We start from the raw sequence: 23,519 nt of genomic DNA on the forward strand, positions 1-23,519 counted from the left end.
CGCCGCCTGTCCCCCGGCCCCGCTCTCGGCCCCGCCCCGCGCCGCCCTCAGCCCGGCCGCCCGGCGCTGCCCGCCGCAGCCGGCACAGCCCGGCTCGGGGCCGCCCCGCCGTGGCTTGCGGCGCGGCGGGGCGGGCGGCGGCGGCGGCGCGGAGAGGGAGCGGCTCAGGCGCGGCGCGGGGCAGCCCCGCGGAAGGCCCCCGCCGCCCTGCCGCCGGGTGATGCAACCCGGCCCCGCGTGCGGCAGCGCCGCCGGGGCGCGGAGGGCCTCGCGCATGCGCGGGGCGGGAGGGCCGCCGGGTAACGGTCGCGGGCTGAGGGGGAAGGGGAGGGGAGGCGGGGGCGGGGCGGCGCTGAGGTAACGGCCGCCCTAACGGCCGCCGCGGGGATCGGGCGTCGCCGTGGGATGCGGGGGGGGGGTGAAGGCGTCCGCGGCGGTCACCGCGCGTCCAGCGGCCCGGAGATGGAGGTGTGTGTGTGTGGGGGGGGGGGGGGCGGCGCGGCGCGAGGCGGCGGGGGGGCGGGCCGCCTGCCCGTGTGCGCGCCCAGCGCCGCGGCTGTAACGGCTGTAACGGCTGTAACGGCTTTAAAAATGTCACCGCCAGCGGGCCGGTGATCTCCGCTGGCCGCCAGCCTGGCGCGGTTGCGAATGACAGCCCGCTCGTTCCCTCGCTGCTGGCTTCTGGAGGCGGAGTGCTGCAGGGGACAGATATAGGGCCCTGCCCCAAGACATGAGCTCTTCTTTTATACCAAACAGCCCCCAAGCCCCCCACCAAATGCATGCTGTGTTCAGCAACGTAACGTGTTTACAACATAAACGTGTTAAGAATGGAATAAAACCCCTGATCAGTGCTGACAGCCATTTTAGAGACCTAACAGAGACTAAATGCCAAATTCACAGCCCTCCCCCGTGGGGAATTGAATTGACTTCTCCATGGGAACTTCTTAAAGGCCTAGGGGAGGTTGCTACTCTAATAGGATTTCTTCAGTGATCAGAGCAACTGGTTTCACAATGAGTAACCGCTGTCAGATGCATCCACATTCATCAACAGCGGTTTTGCTTACTGGAAAATGTGGAGGTTCCCAGATTTTGCCCAGCTAGCTGTTCGGGTGAAAACAATGGGTCTCAGGCACACAGCGCACATGTGATTAAAACGCGATGATGGAAATCTGTACAAAACTGGTATGCCTGGTTTAACAACGCGCGTAACCTCCCACTTTCACAAATGCTATTCCCATACTTTCCTGCTACAAGATCCAGGAGTGACTCCTGCTGTATATACCCGTAGCAAATACATTGCCAGCATTCTTGCTTTGAAGAAAAGAATACAAGAATGTGGCAAGAAACCGTACGGTGATGATGTTGCCAGTGACAAAATGTATTATGTCTTGCAGCCCAATAATTCTGCACAAAAATAAAACACGTTTGCATTTCTAGTCTTTCATCAGGCCGCATGATGTTTTACATAAGAATTGTAAATATCTTGCTTTTGGGAGAAACAATATATGGTTATGACAGATAGACAAATTATAGTGAGAGCGCGATGTGGTACTTGAATGTAGTTGCCTCGACATTGGGCATGAAAATGAGCTGAAAATACTAGACTCTACAGTTACTTAGTTATATATTTATGCAATAATGCAGTGCAGTATAAAATTACAGAAACAGCTTTTGTCACGTTTGCAGCAATCTTTAGAAATGATTTAATCCCTGCCAAGAATTCTGCCAGGAATGGGAAAAAATCCACAAACGGTTGCGCCTACTTTAAACAACGAAATGCTACATTTTGCATATTCTGATGTTTTGTTACTAGGGTTCACCGTATTTGCGAATATGTGTAGTGTGAAGAAAAATGAAAGTCTAAAGACTGCAAATGTCTAATCAAAACAAGGTAAAAACATTTCTAGGAACTGTCAAATATATGATACGTGCATGCTTAAATTTAATGTCTAAATTATAGAAATGGAATAGTGAACTGCATACTCATAAAACTCAAAAACTTAAGTCCAGAATTATATTAATTTCAATAGTCTCAGTTAAGGCAATGGTAACTACTTAATAACCGAGGTTGTACAGATACCTAAATGAGAGGAGTCAACCTAAATCTCTATGTAAATTAGTACTAATTAAGGTAGTATTGACCCTACTCGTTGCTGTCTGGGGCCCAAATTTAAGAGTCTCACATTTTTAGTTAGGAGACTGAAGCATTATTAACAAGTTATGGCTTTTACAGTGGAGGTAAATTGTCTGATGTGGAGGAGGAGTGGTTTTTTTGTTAATACTCTAATACTTTAATACATGCTTTAATAATGATGAGAACAAGTATGTAAAAATGGCTGGCTTGCTTTGTTTGTTTTTTTTTTTTTGCCAGGTTTGAGGTCCATTTCTATGGCAGTGTATAGGAGAGACCCGAAGATCATCTCACACCTCAGCTTGCCACAAACTGCAAACAGCAAAATGACAGTCAGGTAAAACCAAAACAGCCCTGCTAGCTTTTTACACCCTCCCTGAACTATGAAGGCCAAAAGTCTGAAGAGGGCAGAGGGATGCGTGGTGTTTCAGTTGTGTGGTTTCTGCATGTGTGGAACGTATTCTGTAGTGATTCTCCCTGTCAAAGCACGAGATATTAGCGGTGTGGTACGTGCTTGATGCAGCAGAGGACACAGCCTGTGAATAAGGGAGAGCCTGCCTTTTGGAGGCTGAGGAGGCAGGAATGGTAGCAGCTTTGGGATAGCGGGTGTGTAAAAGTTGGTTGTCTCACCGTAACTGCACAAGTAACAGGTTTTGAAACTGTGACCGGGGAAATGGGGCAAATTTACTGCGTGAGTAAGCGCGTGAGGAGGAACGGTATGAAGTTGGCTGAGCAGAGAGAGGTCAGGTCACTGGTTCGAGGGAGTGAATGGGAGCGGGTTGTTTGCAGCATGGAGTAAGTAGGCCATGAGGGAGCAGCAGGAGGTCAGTTGGACAGAGCGGGAAGAGCAGCGGGAAGTCTTTTGTGAAGCTGAGCACGGAGTAACTAGTTGATTGTGCGAAGCTGTGAGAGGTGGGATAGACGCTCAGGTCGGGGAGGCAGTTCTGGAGGAGCTGCGCTGCTGTTTTATTCATCGAGAGCGGCTGAAAATTGGCACGCAGGGGATGGGAACAGCAGTACGCACGGGGAGGATGGCAGCGGGCGTGCAGCCTGTTACAGCGGGGAAGGCTGGGTTTGCTTTCGGCCTCGAACAGCAAAGCAAGGAGCTGAAGGCCGGGCCACGGCAAAGCCCCGTGCAGCCGGCGGGGCTGCCCGTGCCGAGCTGTGCTCAGCCTGCAGCTCCCGCAGCCGGCCAGCTGCGAGGGGGAGGAGTTGCGCCAGCTCCGCCGAGGGCTCGCAGCCGCTCGCAGCGCGCTCCGGTAGCGCATCCCCGCCGGGAGCCGCCCGGCCGTGCCCCGGGGGCCGCCGCCAGGCTGGCGAGCCGCGGGGCCGGCCCGAAGCGCGGAGCCCCCGCAGGTGGCTGCCGGCGGGCGGGGAGCCGAGCAGATGACGCTCCTGGGCACGGCTCTCCCGATCCCCAGCGGCCGGCGGCCGCTGCTCGCCCCCGGTAAGCGAGAGAGCGGCGTCGCAGGGGCCCGGCCCGGGGAGGCGCCGGCTCGCGGGGCGGGGGAGCGGCGGCCGCCCTGCGGCGCCCGGGGCGCGGCCCCTCCCGCGGGCTGCCCGCCGGGCCCGCAGGTGGCGGCGGAAGTGACGGGCGGCGGGGGGCCCCGCGGCGGGGGAGCATGGCGCCGGGCAGCCCGGAGCGCCCCTGGCCGGGCGGAGCGGGGAGGAGGGAGCTCGGGGTCCCCCCTTCTTCCTCCTCTTCCTCCTCCTCCGCCGCCGCCTCCCGGCTTCGCCTCAGCCCTCGCCCCTCTCCCCAGCCCCCCGGCGCGGCCCGCCGCTCCCGCCGCCTCCGGCTGTATGGTAGGCGGAGGGCACCCTCTCCTCTCCGCCGGTTCTGCGGGAGGAGCCGCGTCTTCAGCGCCGCTGCCGCCCAGAGGTAGGCGAAGCCGCCAGCCGCGCCGCTGCCGGCAGCTCCGCCGAGGGCGGCCCGGGCCCCCTCGCCTCACCCGGCCTCCGGGGCCCTCCTCCTCCGCTCCGCCCGCGGAGCCCGGCCGAGGCGGCGAGCTCCGTGCCTACGGCCGCAGGGGAGGGGGCGGCGGCACGGCTGGGCCGCGGCGGGCTGCCGGGAGAGCGGGGACCCCCAGCGCGGCGCCGCGGGCCCCGGCGGCCCGTTTGGACCCGCCGGCCCTCCTGCCCCGTTGGTCGGGGCCGCTCAGCCGTGTGGGACGCGTCGGTAGGAGAGCTGAAGTAGGTCAGCCAAGCGCCTGCCACAGGAAAGGGCTACTTTGCGATCGGCGGCGTTAGAAAAAATAGTGGTTACTGGTAGCGGGAGTAGCCTGCCACTCAGGATCGGTACTGGGGCTTCGACCCGTTTTAAACGTCACTTAAAAACTTGAAGTCTTTTTCATTCCTTTAAATGAAGAATAGGGGAACCATAAAGCTGTTACCCGATAAAAAGGCAGAGCTGCTGAAGCGTGGTGTCCTGTTGACTTGTTTGTTGTGTCATATACTTGTTCCTAAGACGTAACCCAGCCCTTTCACCACCATCACCCCAGTTCACACTTGGATCCCCTTGGCATACCACCATGCGTCAACATCCTTTCTGTGTTTTTTCCTTCCAACACCTAGCCAATGTGTCCTAGCCAATGTGTTTAATTTCTACCACATGTCCTATAAGCTTTCCTACCGTCACTCATCTCCTTTCACTTTCCTTAATTATATCCTGTAGCTGGTTTGGATCTACACGTGCTGATCTGCCTTTCAGCAGGCGAAGCAAAACAGATAAGTTGAGCTCATGCTGGAGGTAGCACTGGGTCTTTTTGTTTGAGTAGCTGCCAATTTGGTGCTGATTTGGAGAAGTTTGAGACTTCTGTCCTGACAAATTAAGTTGGCACTTGACAGTGGGGTCAAAAGCTGTGCATCTTGGACAAAGGGTACAATCTCATCATTCTTATTTTCTCAGAGGACTACTAAAAAGCACAGCTGAGTTAGCAATAAATTTACTGATGATAACAAACAAGTCGATGAGTTTTAAGAAGTAGTTAAGATATCCTAAATTTAATTAAAAATAATTTTTATGAAGTAGTAACTTAACAGCTCATTACCTTTTATTATGCTAAAATTGTATGTAATAAGAGCCTAAACACTTTGCTGTAAACATGTAGGATTAGATTTTGGTGACTGAGTAGGAAATACTTAATTTGATATTTTCCTGTATAAAATATGCTGTGATGATGTTCATAGTATGTTGACAATGAGAAAATCACTGGTCAATATCGTTCTGACATTTGATACAATAATCATTATATAAGTTACAAATACATAAATAATGTTGACGCTTAAGTTAGGGCGGTCCTTCTTTGAGAGCAGTGGCAATTCAGTTTTCATCCCTGCCATCATTTAAGTCTTACATATTAGTGTTACAAGTTTTTCTTGTTAGAGACGATTCTCGTTCTTATGGCTCTATTAGAAATATTTTAGACTGCATGTCTAACATCATGTTAGACATCATGTCTGACATCAGTAAACGTAGCTGGAACAGCATTGGGCTGTGCTTGTCCTTAGCTCTGGTGCATGTTGTTTATAAAGGTGTAGCTGTAGTGATAGTTCAGCCAAATGGTTTAAAAACCTCTCGATGTCTGCGAGGTGCAATTACGTCATCCACTTAATGGGCAAACTATGCAAAACTAACATATATGTCATTAATGTTAATTCATGGGACAGAAACTGAGTTTAGATTCAGTCAGGCGAGGTTAAACTGGTCAGGCAACTGCAGCAGCTTAATATGTCTGTCAGTCTTAAAAACTTGTCAAGCATCCGCTTTCACCAGACACCTGTTGATTATCATCCTAAAGCTTGATTTAAGGGCTCATCCGGTGAGCATATTATTCTTCTCTGGTTGTTAGCATTGTAAAATGCGAAGTTTCTGACAAAATCTGTTAGTATTTGTGTAAATTGACTGTATGTGATACCTACATTCTTCAATAGAACCATTTAGTTTTAAAGACTATTTTTTGTGTGTGCATTTGGATTCTTCAGTGCAGAAAGACTAAACTGGGTTGTAATGCTGTTTTTTAGGAACAGAAAGCAATGTGAGTCGAGAACCTTATCCATTATGAGTACATATATCTAAGAGCAGCGACACATCTGCTTTGGGTTAGACGTTTTTTCAAAACAAAAGGCTCCCAGTCCTGTACGCTGTGGTTGAAGCACATTTCCAGTATGACGTATAAGCATGCAGAGCTGAGACGATCCATATGTCATTTAAGTATGTTTGGTTATAACTAGTTCTGATGACACTTCTAGCTTAGCCATGATGACCTCACAGGCAACTGATCTGCTGCAGAAATGCTGCTGTTGAAAGCTGCTGTGGATTGCTTGGAGATAGCAACACAGGTAGAGACTGTCGGTGTCTGATGTATGCCCCTAAAAGAAAAGCCTTGTGCAGTGGCTAGTTTTCAAGAGTACCCAAGTGTTAGCTTCTGAAGTTCTGGCAGCGTTGTTCCTTTGGCTCTGTGACTGTTAAGCCTACAGCTCTTCACTTCTGAAGTTAACTGGATGCTTCTGGAATTCTCACCTCGGGCTGGGTGAAGTCCTCAGCATGAACTGCCAGATAATGCTGAGAGGTTTAAGAAAAGTTGTTCCAAAATTTAGGATTATAAAAGATTTTACACATACAAAAATTTGATGTGCTTCTTTGTTTCCTGCATCTCCAATTATTCCGGCAACGGAAAGTTTTGATATCCACTGTTACTGATCCTTCTCACTTTTATATAATTCCTTCCATTGCACTTAGTGGGGAGCTGTGAGGAAAAATGGTGGTTTAGACAAAATTTGGTGGGTTTAGTGTCAAACCATATAAATAGAGGCCTAATTTGGGGGATAAATTATACCGTATAAACATGTTTATACACTCATTACCTATCTGCATTCAAAGGCCCAGTTTTTCAGTGACCAGTGTATACAACTGAAAGTTTTGCTTGTAAGTAGTCTATTTTCACATATATGTATAAAATCTGACTATAGAGAAATGTTGCCTTAGTGCAGGACAGTGTTGGTTTAAGTAAAGTTAGTGTGAAAGAGTGCTCCTCAAAGCAGTTTTTGCTATGTGCTGTGCTATATAAAGCGTACAGACTGGCTTTAAAATTTAGGTTTAAATGCATGCATTGGACAGATGAAAGGAATGGGATAGATTGAACAGATTTCTGTTTTTTAAGCTCTGTTTTAGTACTTTATGTTACCAAAACACAGCTATACATGTATATGTCTTGTGAAATATCTTTTTGTGTAACCTGGAGATGGTGTTCTATTATGTGAAAAAATGTGGTTCAGCTGTGTTCACATAGATGCTTTCTTAGAATTTCTCTGAGGTAGGTAGAATGAACAAGGTAGTTCATCTGAAGCTTGCTAGTTCTGTCTCAGCATCACAAATGAGTAATTAAGGAACAGCAGGAAAGGAAAGCAGAAATTTGCCTTTCAGATGCTGTTCCTGATCATGTCAGTGCTTTACTGGGACAATACATTTCTATCCCTAGAAAGTGCACACAGAGTTCTGTATTAAATACAGATGCTTCTTTTTAGGGTGCTTTTTTTTCAGGAAGTACTGCTTTTGGATAGATATTGAAATCAAGAAGGGCGTAAGCCACGAGTAAGTATTCCATAACTTCCTTCTCAGTAGCCTGTGCATTTAGCCTCCATTTCTTCTACTTGTGACTAAAAGCCTCAGACCCTAAGGAAAGAAGGTTCTCCTTGTTCGGCAAGAAAAAGCAGTCTGGAGCAGGCTTTTCAGACATTTATTACAACTGCAGAATAAAGATGAGAAATCAATGTTCCAAGAAAGAGCTTTTACAGTCGCAGCAGAGTAGACTGTAATGCATTATGTGCTGAAAGAGGAAGAAATGTCAGGAAAAGCTAACAAGGTTGAGCATATTTGTCTTGTTTTTTTTTTTTTTTTTTTCAGCAGAGAATCTTACTTCCTGTGCTGCATTACACTGATCAGCTCTGTTATGCGCAGGACAATGCAGAATGTCAGCTTTAGGGGGTTTTTCCCTTTATTGTTTATACGTTGGAATTTTTTCTTCCATTTTTGTACAGATCACTGTAGGCTACATGTCTTCTGTCAAATCAAGTGTGCTATTGTGATTTGCATGGGTGGAAAAAAATCTACCTCTGAATTTTGCATTTTTATTGAAAGTAAGAAAAAATTGTTACGTTATTGTCTTCTGGGAAATAAGCTGCAGCATTTGAATAGTGCATAGAATTACATCGAAGATTGCAAGTGTCTGCGTGGGAGGAATAGGATAGCTGTGCTTTAGAAAAATGACTTCCTTTGAGAGTATTTTGTATTGCTTTTTTAATGTTTGAGCTACCATGTTGCTGTTTGCTTTTGACTTGGAATACTGGCTATAGCAATGGAGATTTTTACCAGTTGGTCATAATATGCGTTTAACTTTTACTCTTTCAGTCTCTGCTGAAGACTTTATAGAAAACTATTTTAACCCCTTGTTAAAGTATATTCAATGGCCAATATAATTTTGAGTTTTAAGGAAAATTGTGACTTCTGATATCGTGTATGGCTTTGTACTGGAAAAAGAGTATTTACTCCTTTTGTTTAATAGAGGGAGATGAGTAGTCTTCTCCTTGTTACTCGTAAAATTCTGAGGCTTCTTTAGATGAGGTTTTAGTGAAGTCTTATTTGTGTGTCTTCCTAAGACATCCATTAAATGCAGTGTGATGTTTGGGAGGAAGCATTTTGAGGTTGAAAATTGTAGACTTGCTAAAAATAATGTAAGCAGAGATATGAAAAGAAGGATTAAGTGACTTAAAACATCACATTCTCTGAAACATTCTGAAATAATAATTTCAGAGTGTTGACTACCTTGTTACCGTTGAGTTTTATGGCTGACTTCTTGTTTTTATACATATATTTTTTACCAAATAACTACCTTGAGGGAGATGTGAAAATTGGAACCTATTAGGCACTTCCTCATGCAGTTTTTTTTTTTAATGCCTTTTGGTGATTCCTACCACCTTACTTTTTGATAGATACAAATTTGAATTGTAATAGTTTATTTCTGATTTTTTTCTTTTTACTATTGTTTAATCAAATTTAAAAAAAAAATAATTAAAGCAATTGCTATAAAAACACCTTGATCACAGAATCAAGGGATGGCTGAGGTTGGAAGAGACCTCTGGAGAGGTTGTCTGGTCCAATCCCCCTGCTCAAGCAGGGCCTTCCACAGTCAGTTGCCTAGATCACTGTCTGATGCTGGGTTTTGGATATCGTGACTTTATTTATCAAGATCATTAAAAAGATCACCCGACTTGCTCCTCTGGAGTTGGTGCATTTACCTTCTGGGATTTGTCTCTCTTTATCTTTGCTTGCTGACTTTTCCTTTTTGTTGCTTTGAGGGTGATGAGAGCACCCTTTTAAAATCCCCGAGTTCCTCTCGTTTACAGAGTATGTATAATGTAATTATCTTTCTCAAATTAAGGGCAAAGGCCCCCAACATGTCTTACTGGTGTTGTTCCTATGTGGTCTTTATGTATGCAGTAACATATGTATGGTTTTGAAGAAACCCCTTCCACAAGATTGTCACCTGTGTGATGGGAAATCCCATTGTTTTCAGATTATTATATGTTGCTTCAGTCACCTGGGGAATGTTCCTTCTCTTGTGACTTTTTTGTCCTTTTATATATATATATGTGTGTGTGTGTGCGTGTATATATATATATATATATATATTTATTCTTCTGTTATTCTGTTCATGTCTCACATTTGCAGATGTCAACTGTCCTTCTGTCCTGTCATCTCCATTCACCTTGGAGTTGAAGCTGAGGTGTATGCCTTAGTTATCTCCTAAAGAAATGTAGCTAACCCAGCTTTGCTGCCTTAGAATCCTACTAACCTTTGAACCCTGTGGCCAGTTTCAAACCCGATGGAGAGGCAGTTGTATATACAAGTTGCTCTATATTTTGTGAAAATGGGGAGCCCATTTAAAGCTTGTTTAAAGTAACCATGAAGTTTCATAAAGAGAGAAGAATTTAGTGTGAGCTCAGCTGCTGTTAGACATCAGAGAACTGGAGGTGGACAGGGAGGTGTTACAAGTGCTCTAATGAAAGAAAAAAAAATCTAATATTAGTGCTTGTCTTTTATTTGATATCACAGTTTCTATTGGAAAGCAAATTACTGAAGCCAGGTTTTATGTTTCTTCTTCTGTTTGTTGCTTCTTTTTGAGATGGTAAGGGTTAGAAGAGTAATTCTATCCTTTCCTGCTTTTATACAAGAATTATCAACAGCTAAGCGGAAAATATTTGATGATGATTTACCTTTCTGGAGTTTACCTTTCATGGATACTGGATCACCGGAAAGTATTTGGGTTGTCAGCTTTGTTCCCTTGCTGCTGCTCTAACTTTGAGGAATTTGAATTTTGCTTTTAGGCCTTAATTTGCCTGAATTGCTCCTGGCCTTAACTCTATTCTATGATTGTCAGCAGGCTTCAACAGTGTGGGAGTGGTGCCAATTCCACAAGGCGCGGCTACAAACACCCACACACCACTGTAGTTTTGTGTAGACAAAGAAAATCTCAGGTTTTGTTTCCCAGAATGGGTGTGGATGAGTTAAGGAGAGGAGGTGGTTATCTGTTCATGGAGCCTCATAAAATACATTGCCGATAGAATGGCAGCAGTCAGGATGCTGTGCTTGGGGTGCAACGTGCTAACTGCTCTCTGAAGTTGTGAAACCTTGGCCAACCTGGTCGCTCTCTGGTTCTGTTTTCCCCCATGGTTTATTTTCTACCAGGCTTAAGAGCTGAATGGGTTTTCCAGAGCAGTCCAATGAGCAGCAGAAGTGGCACAAAGTAGGCAGGCAGCAGAAGCTTAGATTCCAGGTTGAGGACAGAGGGAGAGTGGAGCACACTATTGCCCTGTGAGTAGTGATAAATTGTTAGGTTGGTTCAAGCTGTTTAACGGAACTGCACCCTAGCTAGACCCCAGGAAGGTGAGCAAGATTTTGACAAATTCTTGGATTTTGAGTACTTTTTTATACTGCTTTTTACTGGTTATTAATCTTCCTTAACTTTTACAGGGCAAGATGCTGCTGGTCTTTATTTTCTTTTTGACTTAATTGTGGTTGACCCTAGCTTGCACAGAAGTAGCACTTTAAAAAGCAGTTAAGCTTCACTAAACCCAGTAGATAGAATATTATTTCTTGTGACTTGATCCTGTCAGTGCTTCCTGTGGCCTTTAGTATTTTGTAGTTTATGAATCTCATTATGTAAATAATTCTGAGAATAAGAAACAAGAGGGAAGGTTGGACTATATTGTTATGGGACAAATGAGACACAGAAAACTTAAATAGTATCTTCGAATGCAAAATGTTTCATTTCCCAGAAATAACTTTTGAGTAAATTGATGTACATTTTTAAGGAGGGTAATTTTATTTATTTATTTTTTTTATGTTACACCTGGTACAGTTCTTTTACAGCTTGGTTCTGAAGTTAAGGAAGTTCCACTTCCTTTCTGAAACCTTTCATATTCAAGTGTGTGTTTCATTGCTCTCCTGAGATACCTTCTTTAGAAAGACTGAGGGGGGGAGGGGAAGGAGGGAGAACAATGGTGAGCTTTTTGGTATTGTATATTCATTATCTGACCACTAGGTAGTGTGGAGTGAGGAATTACTTTGGTATTATTGCATAGTTGTTCTTGTTCGTCATCCTTTCTTTAAAAGGAGAATATTTGGGGGCGAAAAGTATTTAAATTTCGAGTCTTAAGTTGTTTTTTCAGTTAATTTCTCAGCTGAAGATAAAACCAAAAGGATGGGGAAGACTTTTAAGTCTTAGTGAAAGCAACTTCAGTTAGGATTTATCTGGTTAGGAAGAGTTTGTGATGTGTTCGTTACTAGAAATAAAAATTTATTTTTATTTTTATGTTTATTTTTTTCCCCCAGGTGATTCATGGCAGGGGACGTGGAAGGGTTTAGCTCCTCCATCCATGACACCAGTGTCTCTGCTGGATTCAGAGCACTGTATGAGGAGGGATTGCTTCTTGATGTCACACTTGTCATTGAAGACCACCAATTTCAGGCCCATAAAGCACTGCTTGCCACCCAGAGTGATTACTTCAGGATTATGTTCACAGCTGACATGCGGGAACGAGATCAGGACAAAATCCATTTGAAAGGTCTGACAGCTACAGGCTTCAGTCATGTCCTCCAGTTCATGTACTATGGAACTATTGAACTGAGTATGAACACTGTTCATGAAATCCTTCAGGCTGCCATGTATGTCCAGCTTATAGAGGTGGTAAAATTTTGCTGCTCTTTTCTCTTAGCTAAGATCTGCTTAGAAAACTGTGCAGAAATTATGAGACTCCTGGATGATTTTGGTGTAAACATCGAAGGAGTCAGGGAAAAATTGGACTCCTTTCTGCTAGAGAATTTTGTGCCACTCATGTCCAGACCTGACTTCCTTTCGTATCTGAGCTTTGAGAAGCTCATGTCTTACTTGGATAATGATCATCTGAGCAGGTTTCCAGAGATAGAGCTGTATGAAGCTGTTCAGGCCTGGCTGCGCCATGATAGAAGACGCTGGAGGCATACGGACACCATCATTCAGAACATCAGGTTTTGTTTGATGACACCATCCAGTGTTTTTGAGAAGGTTGGTGCATTTGAAAAGCAATAGACAGGATTCATCATTTAGCTAGGGCAGCATGCCATTAAATAGGTAAGATTCCCAGTGCTGTTAGGAGGAACAAAAATATGCCATTTATTTTTCTAGTATACCTGTAGAAGATAATCAGATGACAATACTTTAAGATGTTTATTAGACAGTAGTATGTACAGTGGCTGGAGAACAGGTAGGTTTACAGTACATGTGTTTTAAGTGATTTCATATGGAAAGGATGTTTTAAAACAAGGTCACCTGTATCAAGTTTTATTTTAATCATTCTTGTTTTCTACAAGTTGCTTCTTGCTTTCCAGAGATTTTGGGACTGCACGTGTTATATAGGGCATATGTCATGACAAATGTTACCAATATAATCAAAGCATTCTGACTGTGGAGTTTGTGTGTTTTAAGTACTTCTTTAAAAATTCGAATTGTTTACAAATGAAAAGTGTCATCTGCTGTTAAATCTGCAGGGTGTTTTTGTTGTTATTGTATCTTCAGTACTTGTGCTGTTACACAGAAGTTGGAACTAAGTCCCTGTCCCTCAAAGTTACACGTGCAATTGATTTGATACAAGGCAAATAATGCAACCAAAAGTGATTGACAGTGTGAAACATAATGACCTTGAATATCAGAGGAATCTTTGTAATAGGCGATCTAAAATTTATCTGATGACTGTGTATGTTGAGAGGTTAAAAAAGAGAACTTGCTTTTTCCACTGTTCTGTTGAAGAATAGACAAAAAATGTTGTTCTTTAGTTCCTGATAATCTCAGGAATATTTATTGTCAACAGTAGAGAGCTACAAAGCTCATAATCAGCTCTCTTACAGGCTAGTAGCAGTAAAGGTATTCAAGTTAAGAGTTACTTAATTTGTGCTATTTTGTTTTAACTATGTTATTAATTTTGTGCGATCAGACGAACTTTAATTTGTATGTTTTTCACCTCCTAATGAATTAATAGGATTTAAGGCCCTGTATTGGGCCTTAAATGGGTTGTTTTTTTGTGTGTGAATTGAGTAGAGAACTTAATACATAAAATATATTGGTGATCCTGTATTAGCCTGTGGACATAAAATAAATCTAATTACCTAGAATTGTTTCAGAACACTAATGGAATGTTTATATTGGGTTAAAATGTTTCCAGCTAGTAAGAGCTGGATTCTGCAAGATACCATGTGGTGCCTTGTTTTTTATAAAGCTTTTACCTTTTTATGTAATTTAAGCCTTTCAGTAGGAAAACTGTTAGGATTCACCAGGTATTCTTAAAGTCAATTTAATAGGTTAAGATTCTTGTGGAAGAGGCTTCAGCTCTTTGAGTTTTTGGGATAGAAGTTCAAGAATCAAGCTGTCTCCCATGAAATTTCTGCAAGCGCAAGTGAAAAGTGTGTGTTGATTTTTAGGGTTATATTCAGGTGTAACTTCTGAAGTTGGTTTTGATATCACTGATATCTGTCCTGCATACACGGCTTTTCATGGTTTCTCTTGGCAGCTACCAAACAGATAGAACTTAAGGAGAGATGCTGTTTTCAGTGCCCTGGGTTATATACCCACAGGTGAAAGCTGTATCTGTGAATGCCCTACCCATAACTGTATGTGGCAACGGAGAGACGCCAGTGCACTTTCTACAGTGACACAGTGCTATGCTCAGCACAGGGAAGCACAGCTAAATATGCATGTCATTCGTCACTGCAGCTAGAAATGTATTTGTCTTTTGACCTGCTAGAGAGCACTGAGTAATCCAACATGACAAGTGACAAAGGACATCTGCAGCTGAAGCCAATGTAAAAACAAACAAACAAACAAACAAACGTTTTTTTTTTTTAAATAAAATAACATGTCAGTTAACTGTTCTGACAGTAACTTGAGGAAAACCTGCTACTGTGTGTGGAAGGGGGAAGATATTGATTACTCTGCTTTCCTGGAGATCAAAAATCAGACAAGAATTCCTCCTTCTGAAGCCAGCGCATGGTAAACTCCTGCATAAATGTACCAAATACAGTCTGAGGCTGACTCTTACGGTTCAGCAAGCTCAGAATTCACAATACACTCACTGACATGTCATATGTACTCTTATGTAACCTTTCTAACAGGCATTTCTGAGATGCCTGTCATTATAGTACATAAATAACTTACATAATTTTGCAAGTTGCAGTAAGGATACTTTTTGCCTCTTAGGCCATTGTGTTTCTTACAGCGTTTTTAAAAAGAGATTTACAATCTGAGTGGGATGCCTTGTCTTTTTAAAAAGGAATCGATGAGTGACTGAGTTAATACCTCACAACTGACATGCATTTGGGATGCACAAGAGAAGGTGTGGTTTGTTTGCTTGCTCTAAACGGTTCTGGAAGAGCTGCCTCTAAAGTAGGAATAGGTACTTTGTTGTTTGGCTCTTAAAATAGATGTATGAGGAAAATGGAAGGATAAATATAAGGATTTGGGGAAATTGTTGGAAAAGGAAAGGTTCATGACTGAGAAGCACAAGTTCCATTAGACATTACATTTGCCTTTATTTTAAACCTACCCATAACTCTTGTAAGTCTTAAGGCAAACTGAGTTTTTCTCTGTTACTGTATGCAACCATGTTATGCTTTCCCTTCATATTTGATTTCGATCTGTGTACTGCTCAGATGTAAATGTTTCAAAAACCTCTGTCCTTAAATCATGGAAGTTTTTTGAAATAACTATATTTTAGAGTGTGTTACGACTAGTCCGTGCTGATTTATAAATTCTGAATTTAAATCAGAAGCTTACTAATCACTAGGTACCTCAATTTGTACTTTAGAGATACGATGAAAAGCACATTAGTTAGTCCATCTTTGAGTATGTGCTTTTCTATATCTAGCAAATGATTGCTTTTGAGAAGATGGCATTATAATGTTGTCATTGTGATTTTTGTCTTTGATAAATGTATCTGTCTATATTTTTTTTCCTCACCTCCATATCTAGTAAATTACACATCAATATTTTCTACATATTTCATATGCTGAGGTTTAGAATAAGCGTCTAGTGCATAAGGTTAGTGGTTCCCACTTCTCTTAAATAGGTGCTGCACATGATATTTTTCTGTCTGAAGGTTATCTCTGACTTGGATAGACTTGCTAGCAGTATTTATGTGCTGAACACCTCAATTCTGGCATATAGATTTCTGGTTCTATAGGAGAGTTCTTGCAATTAGATTCTAGCTTGGCTGTGATAATTTTTCTTGCTGCTCCTTTTTTTTTTTTTTTTTTTTTTTAACTGGGGAGACACTCTGAGAGCACTGTTCTAGCTGCACAGTCTTTTTGTCTTTTTACAGCTAGGCTGAAAAGCACTACGTGATTTGTAGCACTCGCAGAACAGCCCTTCAAAGTCCTATGCAGTTTTCACACTGGCCATGGGCTGTAACGAAGTAATCACCCATGCTAGAGAAAGGGAAAGTTAAGTACAGCAATTTACCTAGTGTCATGTATGCTGATGTTGGGTTGCAAAGTAATTTTGGTTGCTGCCCCTTTAGAGACATACATGTAACTTTTTAAATTTGACTGAATTTTGACTTGGAGTAAGCGTGCCAGAAATTTAATCATGTTTGTTGACAGGCTTGTAATCGTGTTTAGAATATGGCCAGAGATAAGGAGATGTGAAAATAATATGAATCATAGCAGAGTTGGTGGATCTTTTGTTTTGAGTCAGCCTAATCTCTAGTCAAATCTTGATTATTTTTTTTTTTATTTTTGCAAGTAAAAGGTGGAGTTAGCTCTAGAAATCTGATACATCTTCTTTGGAAAGACTTAGCATAGCTTCTGCGTGCCTGGTAGTTGAGTTTGAGTTGCTTCACTTACACATTCAGAATTAGCAATTTTAAAAAACTCAGGAACAATTTTATGACCTTTGAAATAGTTTTCTGCTTATGTGGCTAGAAATTGTGGAGTTTTTTATGAGCCATCCAAATCTTTCAGAGTTTTTACCAGTCCTACAGAAGGAACTATGCTAATATCTACCTCAGATAATCACATGTTAAGAATTAGTTACTGAGTTTACAAATAAGAGATGTTTATTTTGGCCACTTCAAAAGCAGCTTTTCTATATATATATATATATATTTTTTTTTTTGTAAGCTTTTTACTAAAAGACCAAGTAAGAAAAATACAAATAGAAGTGGTAAATGGCTGCTGAAAAAAAAAAGCTATGCTTTGAAGGCAGACTACTGTTAAAGGAAATTTACCCTGCACTTCATTATCTTCCCTTCTACTTATTGATTTCCTTAATTGTTAGAGGGGAAAAATAAGACTGACATAGCACGGGTTTTATCTGATCCTTTATAGGGCTCGCTTTTCAGACTAGATACTCTAATGTAAAGGCATATATTTTGGGTTTATTTCTTCTCAGAATACAGTTAGAAAAATTATTTAACTTGCATGCATTGTGATTCTGCAGGAAAATAGTCAGTGATGAATAGTTGCTTTATTTTGGAGAATCAGAGCTCTTTACTGAGTATCTCATGGATTCAAATTGAAGAAGAGAAAATGCATTCCAGCTCCAATTTACTATGCCTGGAAGGATGGTGACAATTTTGGTAAAGTTTTGGTGATGGCTGTGGAGGTGAATGGCTTTTAATTATTTTCTTCATCTTTTCTATGGAATGAAACACTTCATTTTGTTCACGCTGTTTTCTGACTGTGTACCTAGAAGTCTGTCTGTGAACCACTGTAACTAGTAGATGGTGCGATGACGTACTTCTCCTGTGGTTCTTTGGGTAGCTATGTCCCAATATTAATCCTGTATCCTAGCAGAACCTCTAAGAAGGTTTTGTCTGGAAAACTGAAGAATAATACTGGAAACAATGCAAAAAAAAACACAGGAGGGAAGACTTATCACCTGGATTAAATTTCATTTTTATAATAAGACTGGTGTTGGTGAGGAAGTCTGAATCAAGCTTTCTGTGAGACCCTCCAGCAAGAGAACAGAAAGTCTCTCTAAATTCTGGGAATGCTGTGAAGCACTTAACATTTTTATTATCACTACAGCGCTGATGATATACTTCTTACCATGCACGTTTGTTTTACTTCAAATTCATCACAGTTAGTGTACATCTCCATCTGTACATGTCCCACACAAGCTTTGAACATTCTCTTTAATTTTATATTATATGTTGGTAACTAAGTGCATGTTCTTTCTAGATCTTCTCCATTTGAACTTAACAGAAAAATATGGTCTGCTATTAAGCACTTAGATATTTGTTGGACAACTACTTTTTCTACTTCTAGCCTACTTCTGAACACTGAGGGATTTCCATTAGCATATTTTTGGTATCAGACAGTAGTTCGCACAACAGGCTTGTTGTGGGCCATGCTTGTAATTTACTGAAACTAAAACATATACAACTTTCTGTTGTATTTTAACCACTAAACACATACATTTTAATGCTTGCTTCCCTTTTTGATTATACACGCAAGTAATTAAAGGTATTATAAAATTATTCCAAAGTGTAGGTGTATGGGAAGTTTTCCTTACTATGATCTGGATAGGACTTTCAAGTAATTCCAGATCTCACACAGATGAACACAGGTGAATGTGAAAGTGGGCCACCTGTCCTACAGTTGCCTTGCCTTTGTTCATACCAAGCAAGCGTGAACAGTCTCTACTTGTTCCTGTAGACACATCCCAACATTCATCTTAAACCATCATTTGAGCCTTAGGAGAAGTACTGTTCCTATATGGCTGAGGTGGTGCTGGTGGAAGGCTAGCAACACTGATGTTTTTCCCCACCAGCAAAGTCTAGGAAGCCTCCAAGTACCTTTTCTTACTGGTGTATAGAGAAACAGCGTACCACCCTAGTTTTTGTTTCTGAATATTGTAAGAATTCCCAGTGCTTACATATTTTCTTCTGTTTAAGATTGTCTGTGTAGCTAATCAGACATAGGTCAGTCTGAGAGGTTCGTTTATAACTGGTGGTTATGTTTGCTTCTTGATGTCTTTCTTACTGGTTTAAGGTAAGAGGTTGAAGCTTTGCTTTGATGTTAATGCCCTTATCAAGAAAAGTAGTGATAAACTACTGAGAGATGGGCTCCTTGGCCTTGAGAGGCTGTCTCTGAAATAAGATAGATCCCTCATTTCTTTTCGTGTACTCTCATGGTGTGAGGTTTAGACTGTCTAAATAAAGGAGTAGAGTGACGAGGATATATGAAGCTTATGCCAGTTTCCAGCTGGCATTTCCATTTCTAGGTCTAAAGACAGAATCGTAAAGACAGACGGATGAGGAAAGAAACAACACCTCCCTTCTCAGCCAGCCTTTGATGGCATGCTTGTTTTATGCACGTTGATCTTCCATAATCATCTAAGAAAGCTTCAGATGCACATAGGTGGAACAAAAATCATCTGTCTTTTTGCTTAATTCCAGAAATGACTGCTCCAGTTTGGGTGCAAACAGTGTGAAATTGTAGTTTTGTTCTAGAATTTGAAAGTAACTTTTGAGGATACCCACCTTGTTTGTCATTTTTGTTTTACTTATTTGTATTTAACTTACTGTTTATTTTATTTTATTTGAATCTTTAAGTCTACCTGTGGTTGGGATGTGGCTTGAAATGATTTTTTTGAAATGTTTATCTCATAGCAGAACATCATGGTTACTATGCAAGGAAGAGAAGCGATTAACAGAAAGCTAATGTAATTTGCATAGTCCTTGTTTATGGAGCTATTTTATTCACAAGGTATAAACAATAGTTGTTTCAAAACTGCTTTTCATATATGTGAAAACTCGTTCACACCATAAACACTTACCTAAGTGGTGCTCTGGGCTTTTGCCTCCTGGGAGTAGGAGGAAGTGGGGGAACAGATGTTGAAATACAGTAGTTTCTGATGTTATTGTGTGGTTACCTTGAAATTTTGGAGCTACATGACCCTTTTTCAGAGCATTGCTCCTCCTTTTGGAGCTGGTAGGAACTAAAGGTGTTGAGCGTGTTAGAAAGCAATCCTTTTTTTTTATTTATTTTTTTTTTTTTTTTTGTGGAAGATACTTAGAGTTAGGATCGAATCTGATAGAGGATTTGTGGGTTAGGCAATATTTGGGAGTGTGGGGTTTTTTGTTTGTTTGTTTTGCTATGTTTTAGAGGTATAATTCAGAATGTTGCACAGAAAGAGTGAAGCCTCTTTGAAAAGAGTCACAGGGTGACTGAGGGCTTCCTGGAGTTACATAAATGAAAATGTTCAAATCAGATGATATGTTTTGGAATCATCTCCAGACCAGTTTCAGGAACTTAAAGGAGCTTAGATACTAGGTAGAGGCCTGGGAAGGTAAATTACAATCATTCTTTCAGAAAAACTGAGCAGAGAGAGCTCTTTTCAAATTGAGAGATGGCAGCAGGAAGGAGAGCTTCATGACTAGGCATCGATACAAAGGTTTTAAGGCTCACTGGGGAAGTGGTAGTTCAAACCTACATCTGCAATTTACCAGTAAAATGCACAAGCAAAAGAATATTTGTTGATATGTTTTCCTCTTGTGTTGAAGGTGTGTGTTAACCTGTGGAGATGCACAGAGGGGGAACCGTAAGGTAACCATGATGAAAAGTGTGTGATCACATGCCCTGAAGGAAGGGGTTTGTGCACCTTCCCTTTCCACCACGATTAAATGGCCCTCTGAGCAGAGCCTTGTGTTCAGGAATACCTGCTTGTGCTCTGTGGTGAGAATTCATTAGAAATTAGTGTAAAGTGGGCACAGAATGGCTGTGTAGAATGTTTTTCAAAACTAGGACAATGGTGCGCTTTTAATTTTGGCACTTCATTGATTAAGCAGAAGATGAATGAGCTTTTAGGGAGAAGGAATAATGATTTTTAAACTAGGGGACTTGAGTTGTGCATAATCCCTGCTTAAATTTTGCATGCGAGTATTCCACTGAAACTGTTAGCCACCGCTGTTAATTTCTCAAATGCCTTCTGGATTTTGGATAAGAGTGCATTAGCTTAACCTTCCCTACACAAATGCAATTGCTCTCGAGAATACCCGAATGAAACTAAGTAAAATAATCTTTTAATGACACATAGTCATTTAGATTTTCTGGAATGTTTCTCTTGGTCAGAATTTTAATATCTTTTAAATGTATTCATAGGTAAAAACATCAGAGTTTTATCGATACTCCCGGCAGCTGCGACATGAGGTTGACCAAGCCATGAATTACTTTCATAGCGTTCACCAACAGCCTTTGATGGAAATGAAATCGAACAAAATTCGTTCTGCCAAACCCCAGACTGCTGTATTTAGAGGAATGATAGGACACAGTATGGTAAACAGTAAAATTCTTCTCTTGCACAAACCGAGGGTCTGGTGGGAACTCGAGGGTCCTCAAGTACCTTTACGACCAGACTGCCTTGCCATTGTCAATAACTTTGTGTTCCTATTAGGTGGGGAAGAACTGGGGCCAGACGGTGAGTTTCATGCTTCATCCAAAGTGTTTAGATATGACCCAAGACAGAACACTTGGTTACGAATGGCAGACATGTCTGTCCCACGGTCTGAGTTTGCTGTTGGAGTGATTGGGAGGTATGTTTACGCGGTGGCTGGGAGAACCAGGGACGAAACGTTTTACTCAACCGAACGGTATGATATTACTGAAGACAAATGGGAGTTTGTGGATCCCTACCCAGTCAATAAGTACGGACACGAAGGGACTGTGCTTGGGAACAAGCTGTATATCACTGGTGGAATTACATCATCTTCAACCTCTAAGCAAGTGTGTGTGTTCGATCCCAGTAAAGAAGGGACAGTAGAGCAGCGAACGAGGAGAACTCAAGTGGTCACTAATTGTTGGGAGAACAAGTGCAAAATGAATTATGCGAGATGCTTTCACAAAATGATTTCTTATAATGGTAAGCTCTATGTCTTTGGTGGTGTCTGCGTGATTCTGAGGGCTTCCTTTGAGTCTCAAGGGTGTCCGTCTACAGAGGTTTACGACCCAGATGCTGATCAGTGGACTATACTGGCTTCTATGCCGATCGGTAGGAGTGGTCATGGTGTAGCTGTTCTGGACAAACAGATAATGGTTCTTGGAGGCCTTTGTTACAATGGTCATTACAGTGATTCAATTCTCACCTTTGATCCAGAGGAAAACAAATGGAAAGAAGATGAATACCCGAGGATGCCGTGTAAGCTGGATGGCTTACAAGTCTGCAGCTTGCACTTTCCTGAATATGTTTTGGAGCATGTTAGACGTTGCAGCTAAAAAGGAATGAACAACCCAGTGAAATTTGAAAAGCTGAACTCCTTTGTCAGAAAACACAAACCAGTTGAATTCCTTCAGAGACATTAGCTTGTCTATATGAACAACTGCTAAATGCTTCAGAGAAATGGGGATGTACAGGGAGAGTTCTTACCAAGTTTATTGGAAAAGTCAGTAGTTGGTCTGATATTGTAAAAGCTTTTTTTTAACAAACATAATTGTAAGTAGGAGAAAGAAAAATATATTTTTGGGTGTGTTTACTTTTTTTGATAGCATTTCATGTCCATAATACATTTTTTTTTTTCTTCTATGGCCATGATACCACACTGCTTCTGAAATCAATTGAATTTAACAAAATATTTGTGGAAAGAAGAGAAGAAAGACTTTATTCTCATTTTTTTTATTGAGCATCAAAGTAAAACTCATTAGCTATACTAGGTTACAACCAGGTTTAAAAGAAGAAATCTAAACCATTTTTGTGTTTTGTGTTGTCTTTGGATGCTTTTCCCATTAATTGCAAAGTATTCTCAAATCTGCTAGGTGTTTCTGTTTTCCCTTAAATACTTTCAGAATAATCCTGACCCCTTTGCATGGCTTTTTTCCTGGTTTTGTACAGTAGTACCAGTGAGTCTGCCAAAACGCAATTTACACGTTTTCTACAAAATTGAAAATGGAACTTTTTTTTATTCAAAACACTACTTCTGTGCTGCCTTTTATTGTCTGCATTGTGTTTGTTGGTGAGTAAGATATTTACACACACATGCATACACTGTAAAAAAAAATAAATAAATCTTTTCATGTGCAGCTATATTTTAACTAGTGCACAGAGTCAGCCATATCTGTTGAATTTAAGGTATAGTATTTTCCATTCATAAACTACATAATTCAAAGTTCTTAAGTAACTGGAGGCTTCATCTGGTATCAAATTCTCTTTAGCATATACTGATTGATTCAGTAACTTTAAAATCTTTACGTTGATTCTACATAATGAACTGTTAATAATTTGTTATTTTATAAATTATTTTTTAAAAGTAAACATATCTTACCTGAGTTTCTTTTATGTTTGAATGTGCTGCCCAGTCATCATTTTTATGAAAATGGAAAATGTAAGTAAGCAAATGCACAACGGCACGGCTTTGACCCACGGTTATTTTTGGAACTGGATGTACTTTGTTTATTCTCAGCAGTGACTTTGCTTGTACTCATGTTGGAGTGGTATAATCTTTTATTACTATTAATTTTTGAATTATCAGCTGCTGTGAACTACTGTGTTTTAAAAATCTGGAGCCTCGGTGGTTGGATGGTTGGTAACATTTATGTTTCTTTTACAAAAAAATCCACAACAACCTTCATACCTATAGCTACTGACCTCAGAGTGCCTGAACTGAGTGAGCTGTGTGGTCCAAGTGGGCATTTAAAAAGTCCATTGTGTTAACTTGCCGATACTCAGACTACATGGGTAAGAATTATCTGCCAAGGCATAAATAATGATGAGTAATTATTTAATCCTCATTTTCTCTAATTACGTGAAAGTAGTCGCTTCTAGAATCTGAAGGAGAAATGTGTGGAAGTCAGAGGCTTAGTTCAGAC

The 23,519-nt window shown here is 41.5% G+C and overlaps 1 protein-coding gene across 5 annotated transcripts; it reads left to right on the plus strand.

The window, feature by feature from the left end:
* The first annotated feature begins 260 nt into the window (after positions 1 to 260).
* Positions 261 to 22,172, plus strand: KLHL15 (kelch like family member 15). Of its 5 annotated transcripts, none has more exons than XM_032192480.1 (5): positions 261 to 299; positions 1,814 to 1,891; positions 2,372 to 2,468; positions 12,021 to 12,732; positions 20,823 to 22,172. In XM_032192480.1, the coding sequence occupies exons 4-5, from the start codon at positions 12,028 to 12,030 to the stop codon at positions 21,930 to 21,932; spliced, it is 1,815 nt and encodes a 604-aa protein (XP_032048371.1). In that variant the 5' UTR covers positions 261 to 299; positions 1,814 to 1,891; positions 2,372 to 2,468; positions 12,021 to 12,027; the 3' UTR covers positions 21,933 to 22,172. The 5 variants fall into 5 exon arrangements, with proteins under 5 accessions (XP_032048371.1, XP_032048363.1, XP_032048381.1 ...); XM_032192472.1 differs by lacking the exon at positions 261 to 299 and adding an exon at positions 402 to 468; XM_032192490.1 differs by lacking the exons at positions 261 to 299; positions 1,814 to 1,891 and adding an exon at positions 413 to 468.
* The last annotated feature ends 1,347 nt before the right edge of the window (positions 22,173 to 23,519 follow it).

The sequence above is a fragment of the Aythya fuligula genome, chromosome 1 (genome assembly GCF_009819795.1).
Source record: "Aythya fuligula isolate bAytFul2 chromosome 1, bAytFul2.pri, whole genome shotgun sequence".
NCBI lineage: Eukaryota > Metazoa > Chordata > Aves > Anseriformes > Anatidae > Aythya > Aythya fuligula.

Bases quoted from the DNA above. Each gene is read 5' to 3' on its own strand.
- KLHL15 (XM_032192480.1), top strand. From the start codon at position 12,028: ATGGCAGGGGACGTGGAAGGGTTTAGCTCCTCCATCCATGACACCAGT. The intron at 12,733-20,822 runs GTTGGTGCATTT...ATGTATTCATAG, and splicing joins CATCCAGTGTTTTTGAGAAG to GTAAAAACATCAGAGTTTTA.